The sequence below is a fragment of the Panthera uncia genome (assembly GCF_023721935.1).
Source record: "Panthera uncia isolate 11264 chromosome B2 unlocalized genomic scaffold, Puncia_PCG_1.0 HiC_scaffold_24, whole genome shotgun sequence".
In the NCBI taxonomy this organism is placed as follows: domain Eukaryota; kingdom Metazoa; phylum Chordata; class Mammalia; order Carnivora; family Felidae; genus Panthera; species Panthera uncia.
In genome coordinates, this window is record NW_026057580.1 from 50303474 (window position 1) to 50330305 (window position 26832).

Here is a 26832-nt window from a genome sequence, read left to right on the forward strand (position 1 = left end):
TAAAGCTCTTTGAAGGAAATGATCTTGCTTAATATTTTTAACTTAAGCCCCCAAAGAAGCGGCCTATGAAAGGGTCATGTGTTCCCTTCCTCTGCTTCTATGAACCGTTTTACTTAAGCCACCCTGTCGTTTTGAATATCTGGTTTAAACACACCACACAAACACACCCCAACTCCTCTGAAGGTAATTCTGTATTCCTTTGTACCTTATTCCAGTGTCTCGCATCTTACGCTGTCCTTTAATATAGCTGAAATCCCTCACATGTAGCAGGGATACTATTTCTTGTGTTCTGTGAGTGAGAACATCTGGTCAACATCTACAGCTAAAGGTAACAGCCTTTAGGTGGCACGAAGATCCTTTGTTAAACAGAACTTTGAAAGGTCATCGCAGTTCTCTCTATGAGCATCTTGTAAATCTGATGGATTTAACTCACCCCCCAAATCTGCAGAGTTACAAAATTTGTGCTTCAAGCATCTTTTAGTACCCTACCGGTTTCCCCAAACTCTGAAGCTCTTACCCTAAATCCTGGTGTTCTACACTCCTGATCTTCCTGCCTTCCTGTCGTAGGTCACGGTTCAATTCCTGGGCTACTATAGCTTCTTTAGGGAGAAAGAAAATTCTCACAGTCTACAGTGTCTACTGGGAAGGAAGAAGGGCTGTGGAGACATGAAAACGGCCCTCGTGCTACTTACTGGGCACGAGGCAAGACCCTTAAGCATCCTGTCTTCTAGTAACTTGTCTGTTCTCCCTACCCTTCTCTTTTTGTAACTAATAAGACAAAAGTAATAGATACGTTGGGGGGTGTCAGAGGCCTCTCTGGACAGATCTCTGAAGTGACTTTGCACACGTAATTCCACTGCAACCCATGTCACTTAACATGGCCCAGCGAACATGTGTGTGGCCGCTGCTCCCAGAAACCCGCTCTGCCCTACTCCGTTCTGGCTGCTGGTGCCACCTCCGTGAATGGTATCACCTCTACACTGTCTTTAGGAAGACTAACTTGTCCTCTGCTTTTGCAAATAAAGAATTAAAAGAGAAATCTATAGAACAAGAATGAAGACTCAGAAATAATGAATCAGAACAAATGAGTAGCAATAATATTTAATACTCTCCTTTAGAAAGCAGAAGATGAAATGAAATAGTTGTTACTTCAACTGTAATTGTGACCTTCTGTATCCTTCCTTTGATTTTCTTCTAAACACAGGAATCTTTTGTTGGCTAAATCCCAGCATTTTTTTTTTTTTTTTTTTTTTTTTAACCCCTGGGCCAACTTTTTGGCTTGCTTGAGAACAGCTGCCGGTATTTCTTTTTGCTGCCAGTCAGTCAAAAAATGTGCTCACGTTGGAGGCCTGGCTCCGTCCCACCCAGGGTGCTGAATGCATTAACTTTTTCACACACAGTCTTTGCCAGGCTGCACACAGAAGTCCATCTCAGACAGTAAAGCTCACTGAATCATCAGCTAGCTTGGACTTGGTGCCAATGTCGGTTAGAGAGACTGTCAACATATTTTAGGAGTCTATGTCAAAGTGATAAATTTTACTATATGCACCAAGTTAATAGGAAAAAGAGCACTTCTGAAATATCAGGAAACCAAAAGTGCCATTATTTAGCTGCTCCACTCTTGAAAGCAAAAACAACCCAACCCTCAATCTAGCCTGTGATTTGGTTAAAAACCAAAACAAACAAGAATGTAAACATAAGGTATTAACTGATTACTGCCAACAATTTTATTTCACTTTCTTTGTGCTTCTAAGGGCAGCTTTTTTCTATTGACATCCACACACCACTCCAATGCCTGGATCTGATCCATTTTATTAAGAAATTCCTGAATCAATGTCCTGGTTTACAGCGTGTCCAACCAAGAATCCCGGTGTTCTCACCCTAGGAAGGGTGTCTTTCAAAAGCTGTCTGCTTGTACAACTGCACACCCAACAGAAATGTCACGGACACCCCAACAATAGAGCTGCAACCTGAAGCAGTTTGGTGACATTCCAAGTTTTTGAATGGAATGTGAATCCATTAAGATTATTAGGTAACTTTACTGATATCCTCCAATTTGTGCCAAGTGTTAAAGCTGCCAAAGAAAAGACAGAATAAAAACTGACTCTTGGATCCCAACTCTGAGTATTTTGGTATAGAAACTATATTTTCTTGTAACTCATTTAAAAAATACACCATGATTTCACTGTTTTAATTGCAATCTCAGTTTTCAGGAAGCAAAGAGAAGAAACAAGATACATAATCGATGTTTCTCTTCCGTTCGGCTTTCAGCCTAAATGGTCCTGTGCTTTTATTGGCAAAGCAGGGCAGGTAATAACAGCGAACAAGAAACCTATTCTAAGAAGAACTGGCTCAAGTGAAGTACCACTACATCATGAGTGACTCAACCATCTCCTCAAGAGTGATTTACTCTGCAACGATGAAGCCATGCTAATTGGACAATGGCCTGCTGCCAGCTCATGTTGGCATGACCTACAATACCCTTGGCTGACTGCCATTATGTTTCTCTAGCACACTGGTTTTTTTTTTTTTTTTTTTTTGGTAATCTGGATGGGAAGTGGAAATAATTTTTAAAAACTCTCCCAAGTGCTATTTAACTTCTTATCATGAATTAAAAGTTTAATTAAGAACCCTGTTAAAGGCTCAGGTTCTATGATTAAATATGACAAAATAATAGTTATGATTACTGATCAAGTGAGGAACTCTACAGCTCTGAACTTTGTCTTTAAAGCTATTATTAATTTTAATTGAAATAGCTAAGAGACTCCATAATAGGGGAAAGAAAGAATCGTAAGGGACATTTAATTCATATATACAGAAGAGTTTTAAAACGAATAGGTATGCGGGTAACAATTTTATAAAATGTAATGCAAACAACTTTACTGTCAGAGGCTTTGTTTGAATCCATTAAAAAATGTTAACTACTGCGGTCATCTCATATAGCAATAAATAGGTAGAGTGAAAAGAATCCTTAAACTGGCTTTGAAATCAGGTCACTTAAAAATAATTTTTAAATATGTCTTAGTTTTTGTCAACTCAACTCCTTCTACTATGCCAAAATAGGAGCACGATTCTGCTAAGTTTCTTTAAATAGGACTTACTGGCCTCAGGATTTAAAAAATGTAAGAGGTTTGGAAACAGCTTATGCATTTCAGTTTTAAAATTAGCTATTGCTGTGGCTATTTTCACACCAGATTTCCCTCCCTCTGTATCAGCACCATTGAGCAGCCTTTGGAGATGGAATCACAATAGTATTAGCTCTTCTTTTCATGGCTTTGCTTTATTACACCCCCATTTGAGACTGAGGCCCAGATTTCAGGGCTGGAAGTCACCTTTACGTTACTATAAATAAGTTCTGCCTTCAGGCATTTCAAAACTATCAGCATGATTCTGGGACTTGAAAACTTCTTACTTGCCAGCAAGTAGTTACCTGGAATATTTTGACTTATTATTTATTTGCTTTTTTTTTTTCATCTGCTGCCAAGTCTCACTAACGCAACTTGGAAAATTGCACCACAGCTTTTAATGAGGATTCTGAGGTAAGAGCCATTTCATCAGAGAAGACTCTGCTTTCCTTTTATGGGAATAACAACACCTCCTGTTTATATAGCACCATCCTTCCAAGAAGTGTAACATACCACATTTCATTAATCTGAACAGCAGCCCCACAAGTCAAGCTGGTAACCAGTATCATTACTCCCTACAAACTCATGTTGAAATTGAGGTCATTAAATGCAACTGTTTTTTTCAAAATCCCAAAACCTTCTGAAACGGAGAGCAATAATCTGAATCTTCTGTGATTTGCTTGTGTTCCAGGCTATCAAACAGCCCTGTGGTTCTACAGCTCTTAACTGTCATCTTCTGTGAACTGTTGTAACACCATTTCTGAAAAGTCCGAGAATTCATGAAGGTGAGTATGAGAAGTGAGCTCGCTCCTCTTGGTGAAATTCTACGGTTCTTCCTTTTCCTGACTGGTGTGACTCCCATGGCCTTTCTCTACCTTTCAATCCAAACATCTCTCCTCTCTTTCTGACTAGCAGGATGTATTCTGTCAGACTTCAGAGATCATTCAGTTCAACTCCATCATTTTCAGGTAAGGATGTGCCTTGCTAAGTTGAGTCTGCCCACTTGGTCGGTAGCTCCCATCCTCTTTAAAGTACCTAAGGGCATCTGTTTAGCAATTGGCCTTTATTATTAAGTTTTCTCTCTTTTGCAACATTCCCATCAGCCCAAATATTAATTAGGATGCGCTAGGCTCTGCTGAGGAAACAAACACCAAATCTTAACAACTTAACATAAGGGTTTATTTCTCATTCACGTCAGAGTCTGATTTGAGTCAGATGGATCTTCTCCAACAGTGACTCAGGGATCTGGGCTGCAGTTCCAACATCTTGGCGTTCTTAGAGTTCTTTGACACCAGTTAAATGGATGGGAAAGAACATGAAGAACTCATATCTACTTTTAACTGTCTCAGACCAGAAGGGACCCATGACTTCTACTCATATTTCTTTCGCTGCATCTAGTTACATAGCACTCCTGATTGTAAATTTGGTCTTCCTATGCGTCCGGGAAAGAAAGGAAAATTGACTGATCATCCTTACCACAGAGTGCAAACATGCTGGGATTCCTTCCTACTTAAAACACACACACACACACACACACACACACACACACACACACCCCAAATAAAGCCTTCAACACCATTTACCTCCAGCTGCTGGCCCATTTCTCTGCTCCCTATAACTAGAAAGGCCTAAAAATGTAGCCCACACTAGCTTTTTCAAATTCCTCTCTTCCAATTCTCTTCAGAACATAATCTCATTGGATTTTGATCCCTCTGTTCCCTCAAAATGCTCAATGAAATCACAAATGGCTTCCAGACTGCTAGGTGGTCAATTTTCAGCCTTCATCTTAGCTGACTATTGGCATCATTTGACAAAGTTGATTACTCTCTCCTCCTTGAAATGCTTTCTTTATCTGGCTTCCAGCATACTATATATGTCTGCTTTTCCTTCTATCTTAATGCTTATTCCTTCTGGTCTACTATGCTGACTCCTCTTTCTCTCTCTGACTTCTTGATTCTAGAAAGCCCCAAGGCTCAATCTTGGGACCTCTTTTTTTTTCCTTCCCTATCTACACTGGTTCCCTTGGTGATTGTATTTTGTCTTGTGGCTTTCAATATCACCAATAATCTGGTATTAAAACTTCTATCTCTAGGCTGGAGTTGTCCCATGAATTCCAACCATGATATCCTACCGTATACTAGACATCTCTACTTTGATGTTAAGACACATCTCAAACTTAATGTGTATGGAACAGAACTCCTATTCCCATTCCTACCACTTGAAACCTACTCCTTCCAGTCTTCACCAATTCCAGTTAATGGCAACTCCATTCTTTCAACAGTTCAAATCCCAAACCTTGGACTTATCTTTAACTCCTTTCTTTTCTTTCCATCCTGTATCCATTCTCTAAGGGAGTCCCATTATCTTTTCCTTAAAATTATCACCAGAATCTGACATGGATCACCACTACTGGTATCACTCTGATTTAAGCCAATGTGTTGTGCCTGGGTTGTTGCCTTAGCATCTTGCTTTTGCCTTTGCCCTCTCTTTTAATCTATATTCATATAGCAGTCAGGATGATCTCCTGTGAAACCCTCCAATGGCCTCCCAACTCATTCCAAGAAAAGGTGATGCATCTAAGAGGTGCACACCCTGGCCCTGTTACTGGACAGGCCTCCTTCCACTCTACCACTTGCTTATTCTGTTACTTTGTGTAAATCATGCCAAGCCCATTCCAGCCTCTGGGCCTTTCCCTTGCTATTCCTTCTGTTTAGATCACCCAGATGTCAGCATGGCTGGCTCTCTCACCTCCTTCAAGTCTTTACTCAAAGTCATCCCCTCTAAAAAATTCCTTTTTTGACTATCTTTATCTATCTATCTATCTATCTATCTATCTATCTACTTACCCACCTACCTATTTATCTATCTACTTATTGAGTATAGTTGACACACAATGTTACATTAGTTTCAGGTGTACAACATGATGATTCAACAAGTTCATACACTATACTACGTTCACCACAAGTGTGGCTACCATCTGTCATAATGCAATGCTATTGCAATGTCATTGTTGACCACTATATTTAAAATTGCAGTGCTCTGACACTCCTTAACATCCTTCTGTTTTATTTTCCTTAATAGTATCTACCCAAGTACATATTATATTTATTTATTTTCTGTCTCTTTTCCTTCTCCCTCACTGGAATATAAACTCAGTTTTGTTCACTAAGTTTACCCAATAGCTAGAACAGTGCTTCCTGGTAAATAATAGGGCCCTGATAAATATTTGTTCAATGAATGAAAAAATGAGTGTGGAAACAGAAGTCCAAAGAGGCTGACTGGTTTGGTAAAGACCTTACATGAAGTTAGTGAAAAGGTTCAGACTGTGGTTTTTCCAGATCCTCATGGCTGATGTTGCTTAAATCTAAAACTTTTCCTATTACTCTTCTTCAGAGGTTTGTCCAGGTAGTGAATGGGGTGAGGCTATAGGGCTGGCTCCGTGCTCTGGGGTGGGTGAGTGTTTTATTCTTCTTATCCTGGTCACATACCTCAATTACTGTTTCCCATCAATTCTCACCTCCCACAAAGTTACAGTCAGACTAAGAATGCTGTTGACATCCTGTGCTATAGTGTTAAATACTTTCTGTAGTATTACACACTGAAAAGACTGTCCAAAGATAATCATGACTATCTTATTGCTTCTTTAAAAGACTGGACCTAAGCCATCCCAGATACATTAACAGCTTTCATCTCCTCTAAAAACTTTCAGACAAGAAGATTCCATAGTTTCCTTATTGTTCTCTGTACTAGGCAATACTACTGCAAGAACATTCTTTATTGTGCCCTGTGGTTAAGACTTAACAACAAATACCTTTGCTTCAGAATCCTTCTGGGTCAGTTTTCCTTTTTGTTTAGCCCTGAAAAAAAAATGAGATCTGCCCTAAAATGTTGAGAGGGAGGGAGATGGGGGGAGAGAGAGAGAGAGACTGAGAGAGAGAGAGAGAGAGAGAGAGAAGTGAAAGAGAGAGAAGGCAAAAGACAGAGATAGAAAGTGAATGAACCAAAGTTTGAGATATACTTATACCTAGGAAAGCATATGGTCTGCCTGAAAGGGCATACTGACCCCTACCCAATAGCTATTCTCTGCATGAACCTTTCCTCTTTTCTAGAGAGTGAAAAACACCATGGGTAGTAAACCCAAAGAAAAGTGGTGGCGTTTTGGCAATAACCTTTTTTCCTCCCCTTGTTTTAAAAATATTTATTTATTTTTTTACAAATAAAAATTATATATACTTAAGGTATATAATGTGACATTTATACACACACACACACACACTGTGAAATGATCACCATAATCAAACTAATTAACATATCTGTCACCTCGCATGCTTATCATTTGTGTGTGTGTATGTGTGTAGTGAGAACAATTGAGATCTATTATCTTAGCAAATTTCAATTATATAATACATTATTATTAACTGGTCACCATGCTATATATTAGGTTTCCAGAACTTACTTATCTTATAACTGAAAGTCTGTACCCTTTGATCAATATTTCCACCTTTTCCCTCCCACCTCCCCAAGCTTCTGATAACCACCATTTACTCTCTGTTACTATCCTTTGACTTTTTTTTTTTTAGATGCCACATATAGTGAGATCCTGCAATATTTGTCTTTCTATGTCTGGCTTTCACTTAGCATAATGTCCTCCAGGTTTACTCATGTTGCGGCAAACAGCAGGATTTCTTTCCTTTTTGAGACTGAATAAGACACATGCATACCATCTTCTCTTTATCCAGTCATCTGTCAATAGACAAGTTGTTTTCACATCTTGACTGTTGTGAATAATGCTGCAGTGAACATGGGAGTGCAGATATCTCCTCGAGATAGTGATTATATTTCTTTAAGATATATATCCAAAAGTAGGATTGCTGGATCACATTGTAGTTCTATTTTTAGTGTTTTGAGGAACCTCCATCCTATCTTCCACAGTGGCTGCACCAATTTACATTTCCACCAGCAGTGCAAAAGGGTTCCCTTTTCTCCACATCCTCACCCATACTTGTTACCTTTTGACTTTTTGATAATAGACCTTGGCAATAACCTCTTAACAGCCGCTCTTCCTCTGGCATTCTGGGAGGGAGCCAAGCAGCCCCATAAGCGCAGGGTTGATATGCAAACCCACAGTGGGCTCCATGTCTTCAAAGGAAGCACACCCCATCCCTGCCCTCTGTACTTGACATGCCATAAGACTGAACTTCATGACTGTGATGCCATCCAGCATGGTTGGCATCCAGCCCAAAATGGTCTCCAGGACTACAGCTAAGGAGGTGTTTGTTGAGCCAGCTTTAATACTAATGAGCAGTGGAGTAATGGGCTTGCAATGCTTGGCACATCGACCACTTTCTCTTCATCTGTAAGCACAAAATACACTTACTAATTATAAATTAAATGATCTGTTTTATTATTTAACTAAAGTACTAAGTACAATGCCTTATGTTCTACTATTTGCTGATACACATTCTTGGGTGTGTTTTTCAAAAGGGAGCCAATACTCAAGTCATGTAAACTCTAGGGACTATCTGTCATTCCATTTTTAGAAAAAAAAAAAAACAGAAAAGAAAAAGAGAAGAGCAAGACATTTCAATTACTTCTTGACTTCCAGAAGGAGACCTCTATTTTTGTTTCTCACCCTTTTATTTTAGAGGCTATACTGGGCACTGTGAGTGGCTCTAATTTGCTGGTAATCACATTGCCCATCAGGAGTCACATTTTTGGGGTAGAACTGCACAACTGGACAACCAGAGACCAGAGCTGGCTTTGACCTAGACTGACCATGTAGGGGAGAGGGAGGGGCAGCAGTATGTATCTGGAAGTTTTGTAGTCCAAAAAAGAGCTTTCAGGTGCAGCCATGAGGGGTCCCTGAGAAGCACAGACGCTGGCTGGTCAGGAAGTATAAGGTGGGCCAAGTGTGAACAAGGCTGGGACAGACCAGAAGTTCTGTCCATTTGAACAATGGGCAAGTTCAGACCATTTGAACTTGGGGACAGGATTATGATGAGGTTTAAAAATTTCCAAGGAGCTAACAAAAAAAAATTTTTTTAAATGTTTATTTACTTTTGACAGAAAGAGACAGAGCATGAGCAGGAGGGACAGAGAGAGAAAGAGACGCAGAATCTGAAGCAGGCTCCACGCTCTGAGCTGTCAGCACAGAGCCTGAAGTGGGGCACGAAGCCACGAACCATGAGATCATGACTTGAGACGAAGTTGGATGTTTAACTGACTGAGCCACCCAGGTAGCCCCTCAAATGTTTTTTCTTACATTATATGAACCAAATGCCAATTAGTTCCAAGCAACTACTTTCCAAGGTAATGTTTGGGATGTTTGCTTATTCGCTACTTAATTCAAATTCTAAAGTCATTCACTGAACGAAGTGGACAATGACTATAGAGCCTGCAAGGACATTTCAGTGTGCACATAGGAAAGAAAAACAACGCTTAGCACTTGGGGCCACAGGAGGGTGCTCTGAGCAGAGGGAGCGGGCTCTTTTGGAAGGAGGTGTTAGGAACAATTATAGACCCACAAAGGAAAATGCCAACTGTGGCTGGCTTGCCTGCCCTATCAGCAAGATACTCAAAGCTGGGTTACTGACAATATGAATCTATGTTTCATAGGAAGGAAAAAAAAATCTAGTTATATCTGAAGGTTTCAGGTACATGAGCAACCAGAAGGTTTTAATGGTTTGGAAATGCAGATAATGTAGAAACAGCGATCATTTTCATGACAAAGAAGAAAAGAAAATCAACACATAGCAAATTCCCACTTAGCTGGAATACAAACAATCAAAAAGGCCAAACAGCAGATTTTTGTGTGATGTCTATATAATGTACCTCTTGCTTTAAAGATTCCCTAATACCAAGGAAATAAGTGATTATCAGGGATTTGATCTAAGGAAACTTAGTTATGCCACATGCATTTATATCCTGATTTCCTTTAAATTTTACTGTCTTGTTATTGTAATATGATAAATAACTCAAGGATTTCAGAGTGTGAGTTTTTATAGGTAGAAACCGGAGCTCAGAGAGGTTAAGTGACTGGATCAGGATCCCACAGCTAACCAGGGGCAGGCCAGGGCTTTTGGGCACACAGTCAAGGAAGTCTCAAGATGGGGCTGTCAACGAAGAGAGACTAAATTACATAAAATATGATTTTCATTTATAAATATATTTTAATATAACCTTTTTCTTTAAAATTTTTTTTTAACGTTTATTTATTTTTGAGACAGGGAGAGACAGAGCATGAACGGGGGAGAGAGAGGGAGACACAGAATCTGAAGCAGGCTCCAGGCTCTGAGCTGTCAGCACAGAGCCCGACGTGGGGCTTGAACTCACAGACCGCGAGATCATGACCTGAGCTGAAGTCGGACACTCAACTGACTGAGCCACCCAGGCGCCCCTTTAATATAACCTTTTTTTTGAAAATCAGTAAAATACATAAATGAAGTAGCTCTCAAAAAGATACAGATAATAAATAAACTATAAGCCACACCTTCTCCCCAAGACCATTCTGGATAACTGGAAGTTTCCCAAATATTTGCAGGGAAGCCCAGAGTTGGAATAAATTGCAAGGCATTCTTGGTGCCCATCTAGAGAAGAAAGAGTCTTACATTTGATGAATGCCTACTATGGGATAGAGACCATGCTGAGAAATTTTATGTTTATTGTCTCACCTAATGACAGGTTAAGTGTTCACCCAATTGACCTGGATGAGGAAACTCCAGTTCAGGATCACACCATTCCTTGGCCTTCCTCCATTACTTGGTCCATAAACTTCCCTCCCTACACCAGTCCCAATTACCAATTTGTCCTTTTGCTTCTAGTATTGGGATCTTTCTACTTAAGATTTCTTAGGGGTGTGAAGAGTGATACTGGAGCCTCTCATGTGGGTACATAAAAAAGAATACTAATGTGAAAATGTTGAGCGCTTATGCAATCCTTGCTATCAGCTGGCCACTCTCCTGCTCTGCAGGGTTAACAGCAGATGTTTAACAAGGGACTGGATCTGGTGACCACCCTCCCCTCCAAGCCCCCATGACTTGTTTGCATATTTGTTTCTTATGTTGAATTTGGATGCCTTTCTGTGGAGCAGGTGCTTGCTCCACTGCTTCCTAGTGTCTTATACACAACCTGCTTTTATTTATTTATATTATTTTCCAGGCCTCTGGAGGCATTTGGATTTGTGAGCCCTGGGATTTAATGCTAGTTTTACTCATTAGCACCTCACATCAGGGTCATAGGGTCTCTGGCTTCTTTCAGAGTTGCTGTGAAAAGCTGATGAGTTGCTGTGGGTCACTGCGCAACCCCAGAGCTCTGTTCGCATACGCTGTGGATTTGAGTTGTACCTTGGGAAATTGTGCAGTGCACAGCCTGGCCCTAGTGTTACACACTGTGTAGATGCACAAGGAAAGATTCTGGACCTGAACACAAAGTGTAAGGCTGCTCAGTGTTACCCTTGGTCCCATGTAAATGAAGGGGAGGTAAGATGATGGAGGCAGTGGGGTCCTTGGGTGGCTCAGCTGGTTGAGTGACCAACTTCGGCTCAGGTCATGATCTCATTGTTTGTGGGTTCAAGCCCCACGTCATGCTGTGCACTGACAGCATGGAGCCTGCTTTGGATTCTCTGTCTCTTTCTCTCTCTCTGCCCCTCCCCCACTTGTGCATATGTGCGTGTGCTCTCTCTCCCTCTCTCTCAAAAACAAATAAACATAAAAAAAAAAAAAAAACCCAACAGGGGGAATCAGTTGGACTATGTCCAAGTTACTCCTACCAAAAAAAATTAAAAAAAAAAAGACTATAGAAATAGAGGAATTGTATCCACAGTTCGAAGGGTGACCAATTTAATATTCTGTCATTATGAAGCCATCTTTTGAGTTTGTCCAGCTTAGGCTGTCCAGCTGAATGAATGTAAACTCTCAACAGAATGAGTCCAGCTACTAGTGTCCCTAAAGTACAGACATAACTGTGCTCACTGAAGTAATTAAGAAACATGAGTAGGGTATTTTCAACAATGGTGAGAAAAGCAAGTTTACACTTCTTAGAATCCTACTATATTAACTGTGAAAATTACTGACTCCTTTAACTTTTCCCCCAAGCAAGGAATGCGCTGTGAATACTTTCATTCTTTTACTCTCAAGGGAAATCAAGTGCTCCTTCAACCATTTGAAAGAGAAAAATCATAGCCACAAGTCCCAGTGACTCAGATCACACATCCAGGACTGTAACAAACTTTGGCTATACTACTCAAAACCTGAAGAGTAAGTGAACTAGAAACTATGAATGACTGTGACATTCAGTTCCCTTCAAGAAAGACACTCTGCTCCGATTCATGCCTCTGAGATTTTAAATGCATCACATAGAAACTGGCTATGCCACAAACCTAACAGTGTTGGTGACTTGGACATCAAGCCCTTGGGCAGGAATGTGGGCCAGGGTCCACCTTCTAGTTCCTACTTAGACAACTGTCTACAAGTTAGTAAGCCTCCACGAGCAGCCACACAAACAAAGCAAACTACTATACCTCCTCAGGCAAGCTGACCACCAAGTCATTTTTCGTCTGTCCAACCAGCGCCTGCCAGAAGTATTCACTGCATGCGGCCAGCACAGCCCGGTGGGCCCGGAACTCCTTCCTTTCCACGATCAGAGTCACGTCACAGAGAATATCCTTTTTCCGTTGGTCATTGAGGCCCAGGAGGATGTTGGTGCAGTGGACTGTGGACTCATACACATACATGGGGGAGTCAGGCTTCTCATCCACAGACATGCCGTTCACACCCTGAAAGAAAGAAAGGCTGGGTCAGCATAGCTACCTGAGTCGGATACAGAAGGTGAGAAGAACATCATGGTTCCTGTGTCTCACTGCCATGAGCTAGGCAAAAGGGAGAATTGTCCATTAGCATATTCATGATCAGCATAATGAGCTCACAAAACATATCTGGAAAGTCACATTCAACAGCTGACTTTTATACTTTCCACTTACTGGATCCTTTTACTTTATGGAAAACAAAGCCAAGTCTCTTAATAAAACACCCCAAACATTTAAAACACATACGCACTCTAAAACTTGGTAGTTTTGATTTTGTTAGCCAACCGGAGAGGAACTTCCACATATGCATAGTCCCAATTCAAGTATTAATTGAGCTTTGTGTTAAGGGGAAATGAATCATTTTAAAGGATCTGCAATGCTCTCTTGATGAAGTACATGTAAGCTCCTAGGTTGATATTTGGCTAAGATGCCAAGCAGAATAGGTATCTGATCACAAGACACAATTTAACAAGTGAGGTAAACTGTATGTGTTCCAAAGTGTAGATATGGCCAGCTATTGCAATTGCCCTCTGCCACTTTAAGACAAAGCAGAGCGAACATCATGCTGCTGTTGTGCATGAAAATCTCTTGAAAAGAATTGTGTGTCATTATCCCAGCAGACTGGATATTCATCCTGATGAAGGAAACACAATATATCACATTAAGAGTCACAAGAAAGATGTATTCCACAGTGAAGATTACTTTTACAAAAGGGTTCTTTGCTGTAAGAAGTGTCCACTGATGCACTTTAAACAATAGTATCTGTAACTAATTTGCATAACATGGTTTTTCAGTAATGTCTTCTACTAGTATGGATTCCAATAAAGTTTTACTTTCTTTTTGGCTTCATTCTTATTTTAATAACTTTAACACACAATAAACTACATGTATTTATAGTGGGTGGTTTGATAAGTTTGGCATATAGCCACAACCGTGAAACCATTAATCACGATCAAGAGAGGGAACATAGCCTTCACGACCAAAAAAGTCTCTTTATGCCCCTGAATAGTCCCTCCCTCCCACCTCTCTGTGGCCCACCCCCTTGAAACAACAGTTTTGCTTTTTGACACTATATATTAGTTTGCATTTTCTGTATCTTATATAAATGGAATCATACAGCTTATATTCTTTTATGTCTGGCTTCTTTGACTCAGCATAGTTATTTTGCAATTCATCCATGTTGCTGCATGCATCAAACATTTGTTCCTTTATTGCTGAGTAGCATTCCATCGTATGGATACAGCACAATTTTTTATCCATTCATCTACTGGCAGAAATTTGGATGTTTCCAGTTTGGGGCTATTACAAACAAAGCTGCTCTGAGTTAGTGTATAAATCTTTGTATGAACATGCTTTCATTTCTCTTGTGTAAATTCCTAGGGGTAAAATGGATGGATCATTTGGTATATGTAACTCTAACTTTTTTTTAAGTTTATTTATTTAATATGAGAGACAATGAGCAGGGGTGAGGCAGAGAGAAAGGGTGGGGGTCAGAGGATCAGAAACAGGCTCCATGCTGACAGCACAGAGACCGATGCAGGGCTCAAACTCACAAACCGAGAGATTATGACCTGAGCCGAAGTCAGTTGCTTAACCCAATGAGCCACCCAGATGCTCCTGTAAGTCTATTAAAAAAGTGACTGTCCCTGTTTTATACAGTGGTTGCATCATTTTGCACTTCAACAGCAGAGTATGAGAGTTCCAGCTCTTTCACATCCTTGTCGCCACTTGTTATACTCAGTCTTTCTAATTTTGGCCATTCTAATAAGTATTCTGTTATATCTCTTTGTGGTTTTAATTTGTTTTCCTCTAATGACTAAAGATGCTGAGCATCTTTCATGTGCTTATTTGTCATCAATTTACCTCCTCTGGAGAGATGTCTATTCAGATTATTTGCCCATTTTCTATTGGGTTGTTTCCTTGTTATTGAGTTTTGAGCATTCATTATATATTCTGGATACAAGTCCTTTATCAGATATGTGATTTGAAAGTACTTTCTCCAAGCCTGTAGCTTGTCTTTTCTTTCTCTGAATAGTGTGTTTCAAAGAGCAGAAAGTCTTCATCTGAAGAAGACCAAGCAAGCAATTTTTCTTTTATGGATCATGCTTTTGGTGTCATATCTTAAAAAAAAAAAAACTTGGCTTAAACCAAGGTCACATCTTCTGTACCTAATTTATACCTAATATATATATTTTTAATTTTTTAAATGTTTTATTTATTTTTGAGAGATAGAGAGAGACAGAGCATGAGTAGGGGAGAGACAGAGACACAGAATCTGAAGCAGGCTCCAGGCTCTGAGCTGTCAGCACAGAGTTGGATGTGAGATCATGACCTGAGCTGAAGTCAGACGCTTAACTGACTGAGCCACCCAGGTACCCCTATACCTAATATTTTTAATGCAATTACAAATAGTTTTGCTTTTTAGTTTAAATTCATGATTTTTCATTGCTAGTATAGAGTAATGCAAATGATTTTTGTGTATTGATCTTGTATCCTGCAGCTTTGCCTAACTTATTAATTCTCATAGGCTTGCTTTCTTCCTTCCTTCCTTCCTTCCTTCCTTCCTTCCTTTCTTTCTTTTTGGTACATAACATAGATTTTCTACATAGAAAATTATGTTATCTGTGAATGAAGACATTTTACTTCCTTTCCAATCTGAATGATTTCAACGTCTTTTTCTTGCCTTACTGCATTGTCTAGAACCTCTAGTGCAGTGTTGAATAGAAGCAGTAAGAGCAAACATCCTTGCTGATGTTAGGGGAACACTTTGTCCTTTCACTGTTATTTTTGATGATAACTATAGGTGCTTCACAGACGCCCCTATTAAGTTAAGGAAGTTTCTTTCAATTCCTAGTTTGCTGGGAATTTAAAAAAAAAAGATCAGGAATGGATGGTGGATTTTGTTAACTGTGTTTTCTGCATGTATTGAAGTAATCACATAGTTTTTCTTAAGATGTTAATATGAATAATATGAGTGATTTGAGTATTAAATCAATCTTACATCTCTAAAATAAACTCCACTTGACCCTAATGTACTTGTCTTGCTATACATTGTTGGATTCATTTTTCTAACATTTTGCTAAGAATTGTTGCATCTATGCTCAGTAGGATATTAATCTGTAGTTTTCATATATATATTTTTTCTTAAAAAATTAATTTATTTAAATTCAACTTAGTTAACATACAGTGTAGTATTGGTTTCTCATATATATATATTTTTTTTTTAAATTTTTTTTTCAACGTTTTTTATTTTTGGGACAGAGAGAGACAGAGCATGAACGGGGGAGGAGCAGAGAGAGAGGGAGACACAGAATCGGAAACAGGCTCCAGGCTCTGAGCCATCAGCCCAGAGCCTGACGCGGGGCTCGAACTCACGGACCGCGAGATCGTGACCTGGCTGAAGTCGGACGCTTAACCGACTGCGCCACCCAGGCGCCCCTCTCATATATATTTTTAATCAGGGTAATGCTGGTCTCACAAAATGAGTTGGAAAGTATTTCTTCCTCTTTAATTTTCTAGAAGAGCTCTTGTAGAATTGGTATCATTTCTTCCTTAAATATTTGGGAGAATTTACCTGTGAAGTCACCTTGACCTGGAATTTTAACTACAAATTCAATTAAAAAAATTGTCATATTCATTATCAAAAAGTTGTACATAATATTTCATTATTTTCCTTTCAATATCAGAATCTATATTGATGCTCACATTTCTGATATTGGGAATTTGTGTCACCTTTCTTTTCTGATCAGTTCAGCTAGAGGTTTATACACTGAATCAATATTCAAGGAACTAGTTTTTTGTTAAGTTGATTTTCTTTATTGTTCTGTTTTCTCTTACATTGATTTCTCCTCTCATTGTTGTATCATTTCTTCTGCTTACTTTAGGATTTAATTTGTTCTTCTATTTATTTTTATTACATTTATTATTTTTTAAATTTTATTTTAATTCCAGTACAGTTAACATACACTATTACATTAGTTTCAGGTATAAAATACAGTTATTCAACAATTCTATACATTACTCAGTGCTCATCATGATAAGTGTACTCTTAATCCTCTTTACCTGTCTCACCCATTCCCCCTCTGATAACCATCAGTTTGTTCTCTATAGTTAGGCATCTGTTTTTTGGTTTGTCTCTTTTTTATTTTGTTCATTTGTTTTGTTTCTTAAATTACACATATGAGTGAAATCATATGGTATTTCTTTCTCTGACTTATGTCACTTAGCATTATACTCTCTAGATCCATCCATGTTGTTGCAAATGGAAAGGTTTCATTTTTTTTTTTATGGTTGAGTAGTATTTCATCACACACACACACACACACACACACACACACACACACCACATCTTCTTTATCCATTCATCTGTCAATGGACACTTGGGCTGCTTCCATAATTTGGCTATTGTAAATAGTGCTGCAATAAACATAGGGGGGCACATATCCTTTTGAATTAGTGTTTTAGTATTCTTTCAGTAAATACCCAGTAGTGGAATTACTGGACCATATGGTAATTGTATTTTTAAATTTTTTACTAACCTCCATACTGTTTTCCACAGTGGCTATACCAGTTTGCATCCCCACCAGTAGTACATTAGGGTTTTTTTTTTTCCACATCCTCCCTAACACTTGCTGTTTTTTGTGTTTTTGATTTTAGCCACTCTGACCGGTGCGAGGTGTTATTCCATTGTAGTTTTGATTTGCATTTCCCTGATGATGAGTGATGTTGAGCATCTTTTCATGTCTGTTGGCCATCTGGATGTTTTTGAATAAATGTCTGTTCGTGTCTTTGGCCCATTTTTAAATCAGATTATTTGTTTTTTGGGCGTTGAGTTTTATAAGTTCTTTATATATTTCAGATACTAAGCCTTTATCAGATAAGTCATTTGAAAACATCTCTTATTCAGTAGATTGTCTTTTAGTGTTGTTGACTGTTTCTTTTCCTGTGCAGAAGCCTTTTATTTGGATTAGTCCCAATAGTTTATTTTTGCTTTTGTTTCCCTTGCCTCAGGAGATATATGTAGAAAAATGTTGCTAAGGCTGATGTCAGAGAAATTACTGCCTGTGCTCTTTTCTAGGATTTTTATGGTTTCAGGTCTCAAATTGAGGTCCTTAACCCATTTTCAGTTTATTTTTGTGTATGGTGTAAGAAAGTGGTCCAGTTTCATTCTTTTGCATGTAGCTGTTCAGTTTTCCCAATACCATCTATTGAAGAGACTTTTTCCCATTGCATATTCTTGCCTTCTTTGTCAAAGATTCATTAACCATTAATTTGCTCTTCTTTTCCTAGTTTCCAAAGGTGGAAGTTGAGATAATTAATCTGAGATCTTTCATCTTTTCTAATAAAAGCTTTAGTGCTATACATTTCACTCTAAGTAATGCTTTAGCAGCATCTCACAAATTTTGAAATGTTTTTATATTCATTAATTTTAAAAGCCTTCTAATTTTCCTTTTGATTTCTTCCTTGATGCATACATTATTTGAAAATGTTATTTAGTTTCCAAATGTTTGAAGGAGATTTAAGATATCTTTCTCTTACTGTTTTCTGATTTATTTATTTATTTAAAAAAAATTTTTTTTAACGTTTATTTATTTTTGAGACAGAGAGAGACAGAGCATGAACGGGGGAGGGGCAGAGAGAGAGGGAGACACAGAATCAGAAGCAGGCTCCAGGCTCTGAGCCATCAGCCCAGAGCCCGACGCGGGGCTCGAACTCACGGACCGCGAGATCATGACCCGGGCTGAAGTCGGACGCTTAACCGACTGAGCCACCCAGGCGCCCCTGTTTTCTGATTTAATTCCCTTGTGGTCAGAGAACAAACTCTGAATGACTTCAATCCTTTTAATTTATGGACACTTGTTTTATATCCCAGAATATGGTCTATCTTGGTAAATATTCCATATGTATTTGGAAAAAAAAGTGTGTTCTGCTGTTGTCTGGAGTGTTCTGTAAATGTCAACTAAGTAAAATTGTATGATAAGTATTGTTCAAATCTTCTCTACCTTTGCTAATTTTCTGTCCATGGGTTCTATCAAGATATTGAGAAGAGGCACTGAAGTATCTAACTATAATTGCATATGTGCCTATCAGTTTTTGCTTCATGAAACTTAAAATCCTGTTATTAGATGCACACATGGCTAGAGTTTTTATTTTCTCTTGATGTATTTATTCCTCTACCACAAAATGACCTTTTAATTCCTGGAAATATTATTTGCTTTGAAATCTAATTTGTCTGATATTAATATAGTCATTTCAGCTTTTTCTGATTAGTGATAGCATACTATGTCTTTCTCCCTTCTTATCTTTTTAACCTATTTGTGTCTTTATATTTAAAGTGTATTCCTTTCACAGTAATTTTCATCTCCGAAAACTGTGGTTGTCATCTCTAAAAATTCAGTATGGGTCTTTTTTAGATCTCCCATATCTCTACTTAAGATATTTAATCACTCATGGGGCACCTGGGTGGCTCAGTCAGTTCAGTGTCCAACTTCAGCTCAGGTCGTACTCAGGATTCATGAGTTCAAGCCCCACATCAGGCTTGCTGCTGTCAGAGCACAGCCCACTTCAGATCCTCTGTCCCCCTCCCCTCTCTCTGCCCCTCCCCGACTTGCGCTCTCTCAAAAATAAATAAAAATGTTTAAAAAAAGATATCCAATTACTCCTCTAACTTTTTGAACATTTGGAATACTGTTATAATAACTAATTCTGTTAATTCCAACATCTGTGTCCGTTCTGATTTAGTTCTGATTGATTGATATTTCTCTTCATTATTAGTCATATTTCCCTGCTTTTGTGCATGCCTGGACAGTTTTGATTGAATGCCAGACATTGTGGATTTTACCTTGTTGGATGCTTGATGTTTGTGTGTTCTTATTAACATTCTTAAACTTTGTCCTAGGACTCAACCCCTTGAATTATGGGTTTTCTAGTCTGGCTGATAGGAATGTGTATTATTCCTGATCCTCTGTGAGCTCTGAGTACTGTTCCTTCTAATTGTTTTGGGTGACTGTTTTCCCATTTTTGGTATTTTTCTAACACACATATGCTAATGAGTACTCTGCAGAATATTTAAGGAAACCCTCTGCAGATCTCTGAAGTTTTCTCTCTGTGAAGCTCTCTCTTCTTTGCTACTCTGCTTTCCAAAGTATAGCCACCACACTCTCTCCAGACTATTAGCTCTGTCTCCTTAGCTCTGGTTGTCAGTCAAGATCTTCTTTGGTTTCTCTTTCCCCTGTCATTGTCTGGAAACACTCTCAAAACAGTAAGCTGGGCTCAGCTTATTTTCCTTCTTTTAGAGATCAATGTCCTTTGTTGCTTTGTGTCCAATGTCTTGAAAAGCATTGTTTGATATATTTTATGTTTTTATAGTTGCTTCAGGTGGGAGTAAATTTAGAAAATCTGGTACCTGTTATTCCCTCTTGGCTGGAAGTAAAAATCCTTGATTTAGTCTTTATGTTATAGGTACACCAAATATGTTACAAATAATAATTTATCACATTGCTAAACATACAGTGTAAACTTCACTTACTATAAATGAGGATTTGTAATACCTACTTACAAAAATATTTCTGCAAAAAAGAAACTTTAGTTCTTTGTATTACAATAACAGATGGACTATCTGTAAGCTTTATTTTCTGGAATCATTTTTTGTGCAATAAGCACAGCATTTTATTTATTATTATTTTTAAATGTTTATTTATTTTGAGAGAGCAAGCGAGAGAGAGAGAGTGAGCATGTGCATGCAAGGAGGGAGGGGCAGAGAAAGGGAGAGGGAGAGAATCCCAAGCAGGCTTCATGCTCAGTGCGGAGCCTGTGCAGGGCTGGATCTCACTACCACAAGATCATGACCTGAGCTGATATCAAGAGTCGGACACTTAACCAACTGAGCCACCAAGGCACCCCGAGAATAGCATTTTAAATGAGACAATTCAGTTACAATGACCATTAAGCCATGGAATAAACCTGAATTTACATGGCTTTTGTCTTTATGACTAGTTAATTGCTCCTAAATTCTTTTTTTAGTAAGAAGACAAATATTTCCTATCCTGGCTTCTTTTACATGAAATGCTTCCCGGATTTTCTTATCTCCCATATAGGGTCTCAAGTCTGATTTATTTTCTCCATTCTTAGTTCTCAAATTATTACTCTTTTTCCAATCACATTCAGTTTTCTCAATCAGTCTATGGAAATTTGTTTATTTATTTACTCATTTAAATCACAATGGCTTACATACAGCAGGCAGTATTCAAAACTAGGTGGAAAAATTAATGTTCTACAATGTAAATGTTATACTCAATTCATAAGAAGGAGGAGATTTATAAGAGATAGTTCATTTTTCCAATCCATTTGTTGTGTAATTGATATTAATGCACTTAACACCAAGAAGCCAGAAGCTTGCTATAAAGGATTCAAAGTCTTAAGTTCTTTAGTGAAGCACAAAATGAAAGAAAATCCAAAGAGAAATGAAAGTGAAGTGCAGCGGAAAGAGGAATATACCAGGGATCCAGGTCTTTTCATCTGGCTCTGGCACCGACCAGCTTTGTGGATTCTGGATAAACTGTCTGAATTTCTCTGGACCTGCTTCCATATTTGTAAAATGAAAAATCTGAACTAGAGGATCAGCAAAGTTCTTACATATCTACAATTCTAGGAGTCTTAGAGTCTATAAAATACCGTATTGGTCAAACAAAGTGGGTCACTGTTATTGTAGCTGAGAGGAGCTAGCTTTCTTTGACCTTATAAAGACCATTTATATACCTTCTTTTATTGTTGTTGATGTTGCATGGCTTAAAAAAAAAACCTACCTCTGAAGAGGTGGTTACAGGGAATGGGGTAGACAATATGCAGGGAAAAAACAATGCCTTTTTGGAGAGAAGGAACCATAATCCCAACCCCTGCTCTCACAGGTTCCAAGTTAGGAAGGTCTGCCTGGATACACCATGATATCCCTGAGTACATGGAGGAGAACAAGTCCCTTGAGGTGAAATTACCTTTCAGAAATGGAGAATAGCTCTTTCAGTTCTGGACATCTTAGCCCATAGGTTTATTCTGGGAACCATGGCTGAGTAAAGGAGTACAAACTAAAAGAATATGTCACCTGGGAACCCAAAGTGCAGTTTCACTGAGGTCCGAGTGGGGGCCTGACTGCTACAGAGCAGCACTGGGTAAGGGTCTACCCTACTAGGTGGGGAGAAGTCCTAAATAGTGGTGAAGCCAAGGCAGTGGGTGGACCCTCAGATTCCATTTCACAAGCAAGATGGTTTCTTTCTGGCTTTAAGACAGCTGGGCAGAGGGGGCTCATGAAATGACTCAATATCCTGCCAATAGGGCAGGTTTGGGAAAATAAAGGGGTTGTAGCAATTTATGCTCCCCGAGTCAATGAACAGGCTATGAACATGAACTGCTTTTTGGGTTAAACCTTCCAGAGAGTTTTAAGACACTTAAAACAGATTAGATCTGTTCGTTAAATGGTATAACCTAAAATCTATCATTCCCAGGAAGCTGTTGCTAGACTTTAACCTGTCTGAGGATTTTCATGCTTTTATTACATTATTCCTGGATAATCGTTCCGTATGCTATGCCAGCACCACTCTCTTCCTCTTGGCCTTTACATTCCTATTGGATCTTATCACACCCCTCACTGTTGGCCCCTCTTCAAGCATAATGGAACATGCTGTTTCTTCTTCTTTTAGAAATCAGTCAGCCTTTCTCATCCTCCAGTTATCATGGGTGCTCTTCTAGGAACTCCCTCCAATTTGTTTTTGACTCACCAATACCAACCTGAATTCTGTTTCTCCTATCCCTGCATTATATCCCACTGAGTTTCTTTTTTTTTTTTCACTTGCCTTGCTAATATTAATTAAAAAACATCCCCCTGCCCCCAATGCAGCAAATCCTGAAATCTACAGCAGGACCCATGGGATCTAAGAATGAAATACTTTGTAGTGAGTAACTGAGCCCAGAATAGCATGTAGGAGTCTGACAGCCAGTCTTTACACTAAGCATTAGACAATGTGTTAAAGTGTGTAGACATTAGCTGAAATCAGATTGTAAGGAAGCTTTCCAAAGGTTCTGATTTGGGTTTTGGCTGGATCTCATTCTTCTTTCTGTAGGCCAAAAAACCCAGCTGCACATGTACATACACATATACCCCAATCATCTTATCATATGGTTCAGCAGTAAAAGTTAATTACTATTATTTTATCATAATATGCTCATTCCCTCAAAAAACTACACAGACCACAGCTCTCATCAGTCAAAGATGTCATATTAATGAATACAGACTTGCTTATTCACTTACTCATTCAGTCTTCATTCATTATTGGTTCATATTCAGAAATCAAAACATCTAACACTTAGTTCTGAAGGTTAAAAGTATAAATTGAAAAACCAAGAAGAAAAAAAATCTACAGAGGGAAATCTGAAAAGCTAAAATTCACAAAAAAGTAGTATGTTAGGTTTTTCAGACAACCTGTCATGTCTAGAATGGCTCAGATGAAAAGAAATGAATACACCTTGCAGGTAATGAAAAAGACCGAATTATAAACCATTTCACTTGAAATTCCAACCACATTTCCCATAGAAACAGGGCACTAAATAAATACTTTTGTGAGTCAAACACTAAACTATTTAGTAATTGCTGACTAAATTCCTGCTCTTATCAAGCATGCTTTTTTAAAAAAAAGTTATTTACAATGAAACTATAAGGGTTAGTTTTTATAAAAGAAAGTTATCAAGTCTATAGAAATTTTAGAGTGCGTAGTGCCATTAAAATTACTAAGTTATTGCTTTTGGATTGGAAACACTTTTCAATCTCATCAAGACTCAAACTTCTTACTTAAAGTGGAAAGCAATCCAATTTCAGTATTTTATAATGGAAAACTGGAGTGCCTGTCATTTAATGTCTCTAATGCCTTAGATAGCTAAAGTAAGGGCCTGACATTGAGCAGCTAAAACGTTCTGTGTTCTTTATTTACTCAAACACTCCATCTGCGTGTGTGCTCGTCAGTGCCAAGGGAACTGAAATTTAAGGCTGCTGTTAGAAGGAAGCACTTGCAATTGTATCATCAAATCCTTAATAGCTCTGAATGGTTTTTGTACTTCAACATAAACTTCCATCTTCTTTGACCTTTCAGGAGGAAGTTCAATTTACTGACATAGTTTGTGACAATGGTTTTTACTGTACAGCTGGAAAAAAAAAAAAAAAAAAAGAAACCAAAAAACATAAAGAGTTTAGGGACAGTTATCATAAGCCCCAATTTTGGAGTGATTTTTGTTGATGATGTTGTTGTTTCACTCATTTTTTAAAAACAGACCAAAATAAAAAATAACCCAAGCTTTCTAAATATCTAGTAATAAAACAGTGACAACTACTTGCACGTCTGTATTTAGATGTGAACTATATGCAGAGGCAAGCTATGATACAGAGGCTGGGCTAGAAGAAGTATTGGAAGGCCGTATGTATTAACGTAAAGGTGATAAAGAATTAAAGATATTTTACACATCCACCAAACTGGAAAGAATTACAAAGTCTGGCAATTTCAAGTGTTTGTGAAGATGTAAAACAACAGGGACTCTCATACATATGCACTGATTATGACCCAGTATTTCCATTTCCAGGTTACGCCTGAGACACTCCTGCACGTCTGTGACAGGAACTTTGTATAAGAGTGTTCACAGCAGCGTTCTTCAGCATTGCTCCCAACTGGAAACGGTATGATGTCTGTCAGTAGCTGAATGAACAAATACACTGAGGTATATTCATATATTCATATAATGGAAAGACACAAAGCAAGTTAGAGCCACATGCAACAACATGGATGAATCTCACTAATCTAATGTTGAAGACTGAGCTGCAGAAGCAAGACACAAAATAATATACACAATTGGGTTCCATTTATATCAAGTTCAAAAATGGGCAAAACTTAAATATCTAGGTATACATATGTAGGTGGTAAAACTATAAAGGAAAGACTCAGAACAGAAGTTCCATTTGTGGGGAGAGAGTTATAATTGGACAGTGGTACTGGGGGGAGGGGCTCAGGGGTGCTGTCATAATGTTCTATCTCTTGACTTTGATATGCATTCACTTTGTGTTAAATTATGCATTTGTCTAATGCACTTTTCCATATCTACATTATATTTTGTAAGTAAAAAAGAAAACCCCACTCCAAATTAAAGATCCTAGGAAAGGATTAACAGTTCAAGTTACCTGCCTCACGTTCTACCACTTAATCATGAAAGTCCTAGGGTGGGCTTTGGGCTTCAAATGAAAACACATAAAATCTGCAAAAATGGGCCAAATGTGGGGATGAGGCCCTTCAGGAGAAGGCGAGAAATCTGAGGTTGGCTTTTGCTTTTGAACAGGACTCTTTTCAGAGATCTTATGTTTCATCTTCTCTTGTGAAAACCAAATCACATCAATGCACTTCCATGTCCTTATCTATAAAATGAGGAAATAGACTAAGTGACCTGCAAAGTATTTCTAGTTCTAATTTCTATGGTTCTATAAAAGTACAAAAACTTTTGGAAAAACTTCAAACATGAGCTTCTCTAACTACAGTTCTTGAGAAGGCTATTTTTGAGAAGCTAGAGATGGTCAAAATAACACAGCTGGCTGGAAGGGAGAAATGCCATCGCGTAACTTCTGGGAGCCATGAAGCAGAGAGGAAGACTTGCCCAATAATGCGATGTGCAGGACAGGTTCTCAGAGGCTGTCTTAGATATATGGCTACGGAATCAAGGCGGGGGGGTGGTTCATCAACTCCTCCTGTCTGAGTCTCCACCCAGTGATGTCATGTGAGAGAACACTTTTTAGGGCCTCAGGGAAAGCTACAGTTTGGGTTTAACAATAACATAGTACATATAGTGTCATCTCCAAAAGTAGATGAAAGAAATTACATGCTTTGAAATCAGTGGGTGAGAAGGACTCCATGCCAGGCTGTCCAAGATACGCCAATTATTGTTAGTGGAGGCTGGCCATGATGGGGGTGTGTGTATGGTTAGGGAGAAGAACGAGCAGGCAGAAAGTGTGGAATTAAGGACTGGCAGATTTGGATACGCGGTCCTGTGATCATCTACCCTGCTCCTCTTTTCTATATCTTGATGCTTGTTTTTGGTTCTTTTGAAATAGTCCCCCAGCTAAGGGTGTAGCCAAAGCCCCCATTTATTCTGCTGGGGTAGGTCCTTTTCTACCCTTGACTAGTTTTCTTTTCTATCTTGTCACTTCCAGTTTGTCTCTTATACTACTTCTTTGTATCTATGTTCTCCATTTATATTCATTTCTCATACATCAATCTCTGCTTCCTATTAGCATTTGCTTCTTGCCTTATTAGGAGGTAGAGGACAGAGAGAAGTCATTTCGTTTCTACATTTTTCTTTATCAGGGCATCTGTGTGAAATATTCTCTCCCAGTATCCCCTTCCCTCCCCTTCTAGCCAGAGAATATTACCCTAGAGCTTCATGCTGCTAATGTGAGAAGAAATTACGAACAGTGATTAGGAGGCTAAATAAGGGTGGTGGAACCTATTTACTTCATTAGGTTCCTTCAGGGAAAAAGCAAGGATGGGAAACTAAGAGATAAGGGTTAATACTAAAAGAATAAAAGATCCATTTGACTCAGAGCAATCTTCAGTCTGCCTGGATTCTATCAGACACCCTTCTCCATGGGGAAATCATTAGAGAGAAATGACATGCAAAGTACGCCATAAAGCATCTGAGTCAAACCAGAGGGAGGATGACTCAACGGATCATTTTACATTTTAATAGAAGGCACTGCAGATTTGTACCCAGTGCACAGTTCAACACAGGGTGCACATCCCCTCCCCAAAACTTCTCCATCGGGTGGGAGGGGAGTTCCCAGAACTGACAGAAATTATTCTGTCTTAGATAAGAACCAAGTCAAAA

General features: G+C 38.7%; 1 protein-coding gene across 2 annotated transcripts in view; it reads right to left on the reverse strand.

Annotated features, from left to right (window-relative positions):
* BACH2 (BTB domain and CNC homolog 2) overlaps nucleotides 1-26832 on the reverse strand; it is a 353470-nt gene that overhangs the window by 64683 nt on the left and 261955 nt on the right. For both annotated transcript variants that reach the window (XM_049654004.1, XM_049654005.1), the window contains exon 4: nucleotides 12643-12897. In XM_049654004.1, coding sequence (XP_049509961.1) covers nucleotides 12643-12885 — 243 coding nt within the window. In that variant the 5' untranslated portion in view covers nucleotides 12886-12897. The remainder of the gene's footprint in view (nucleotides 1-12642; nucleotides 12898-26832) is intronic.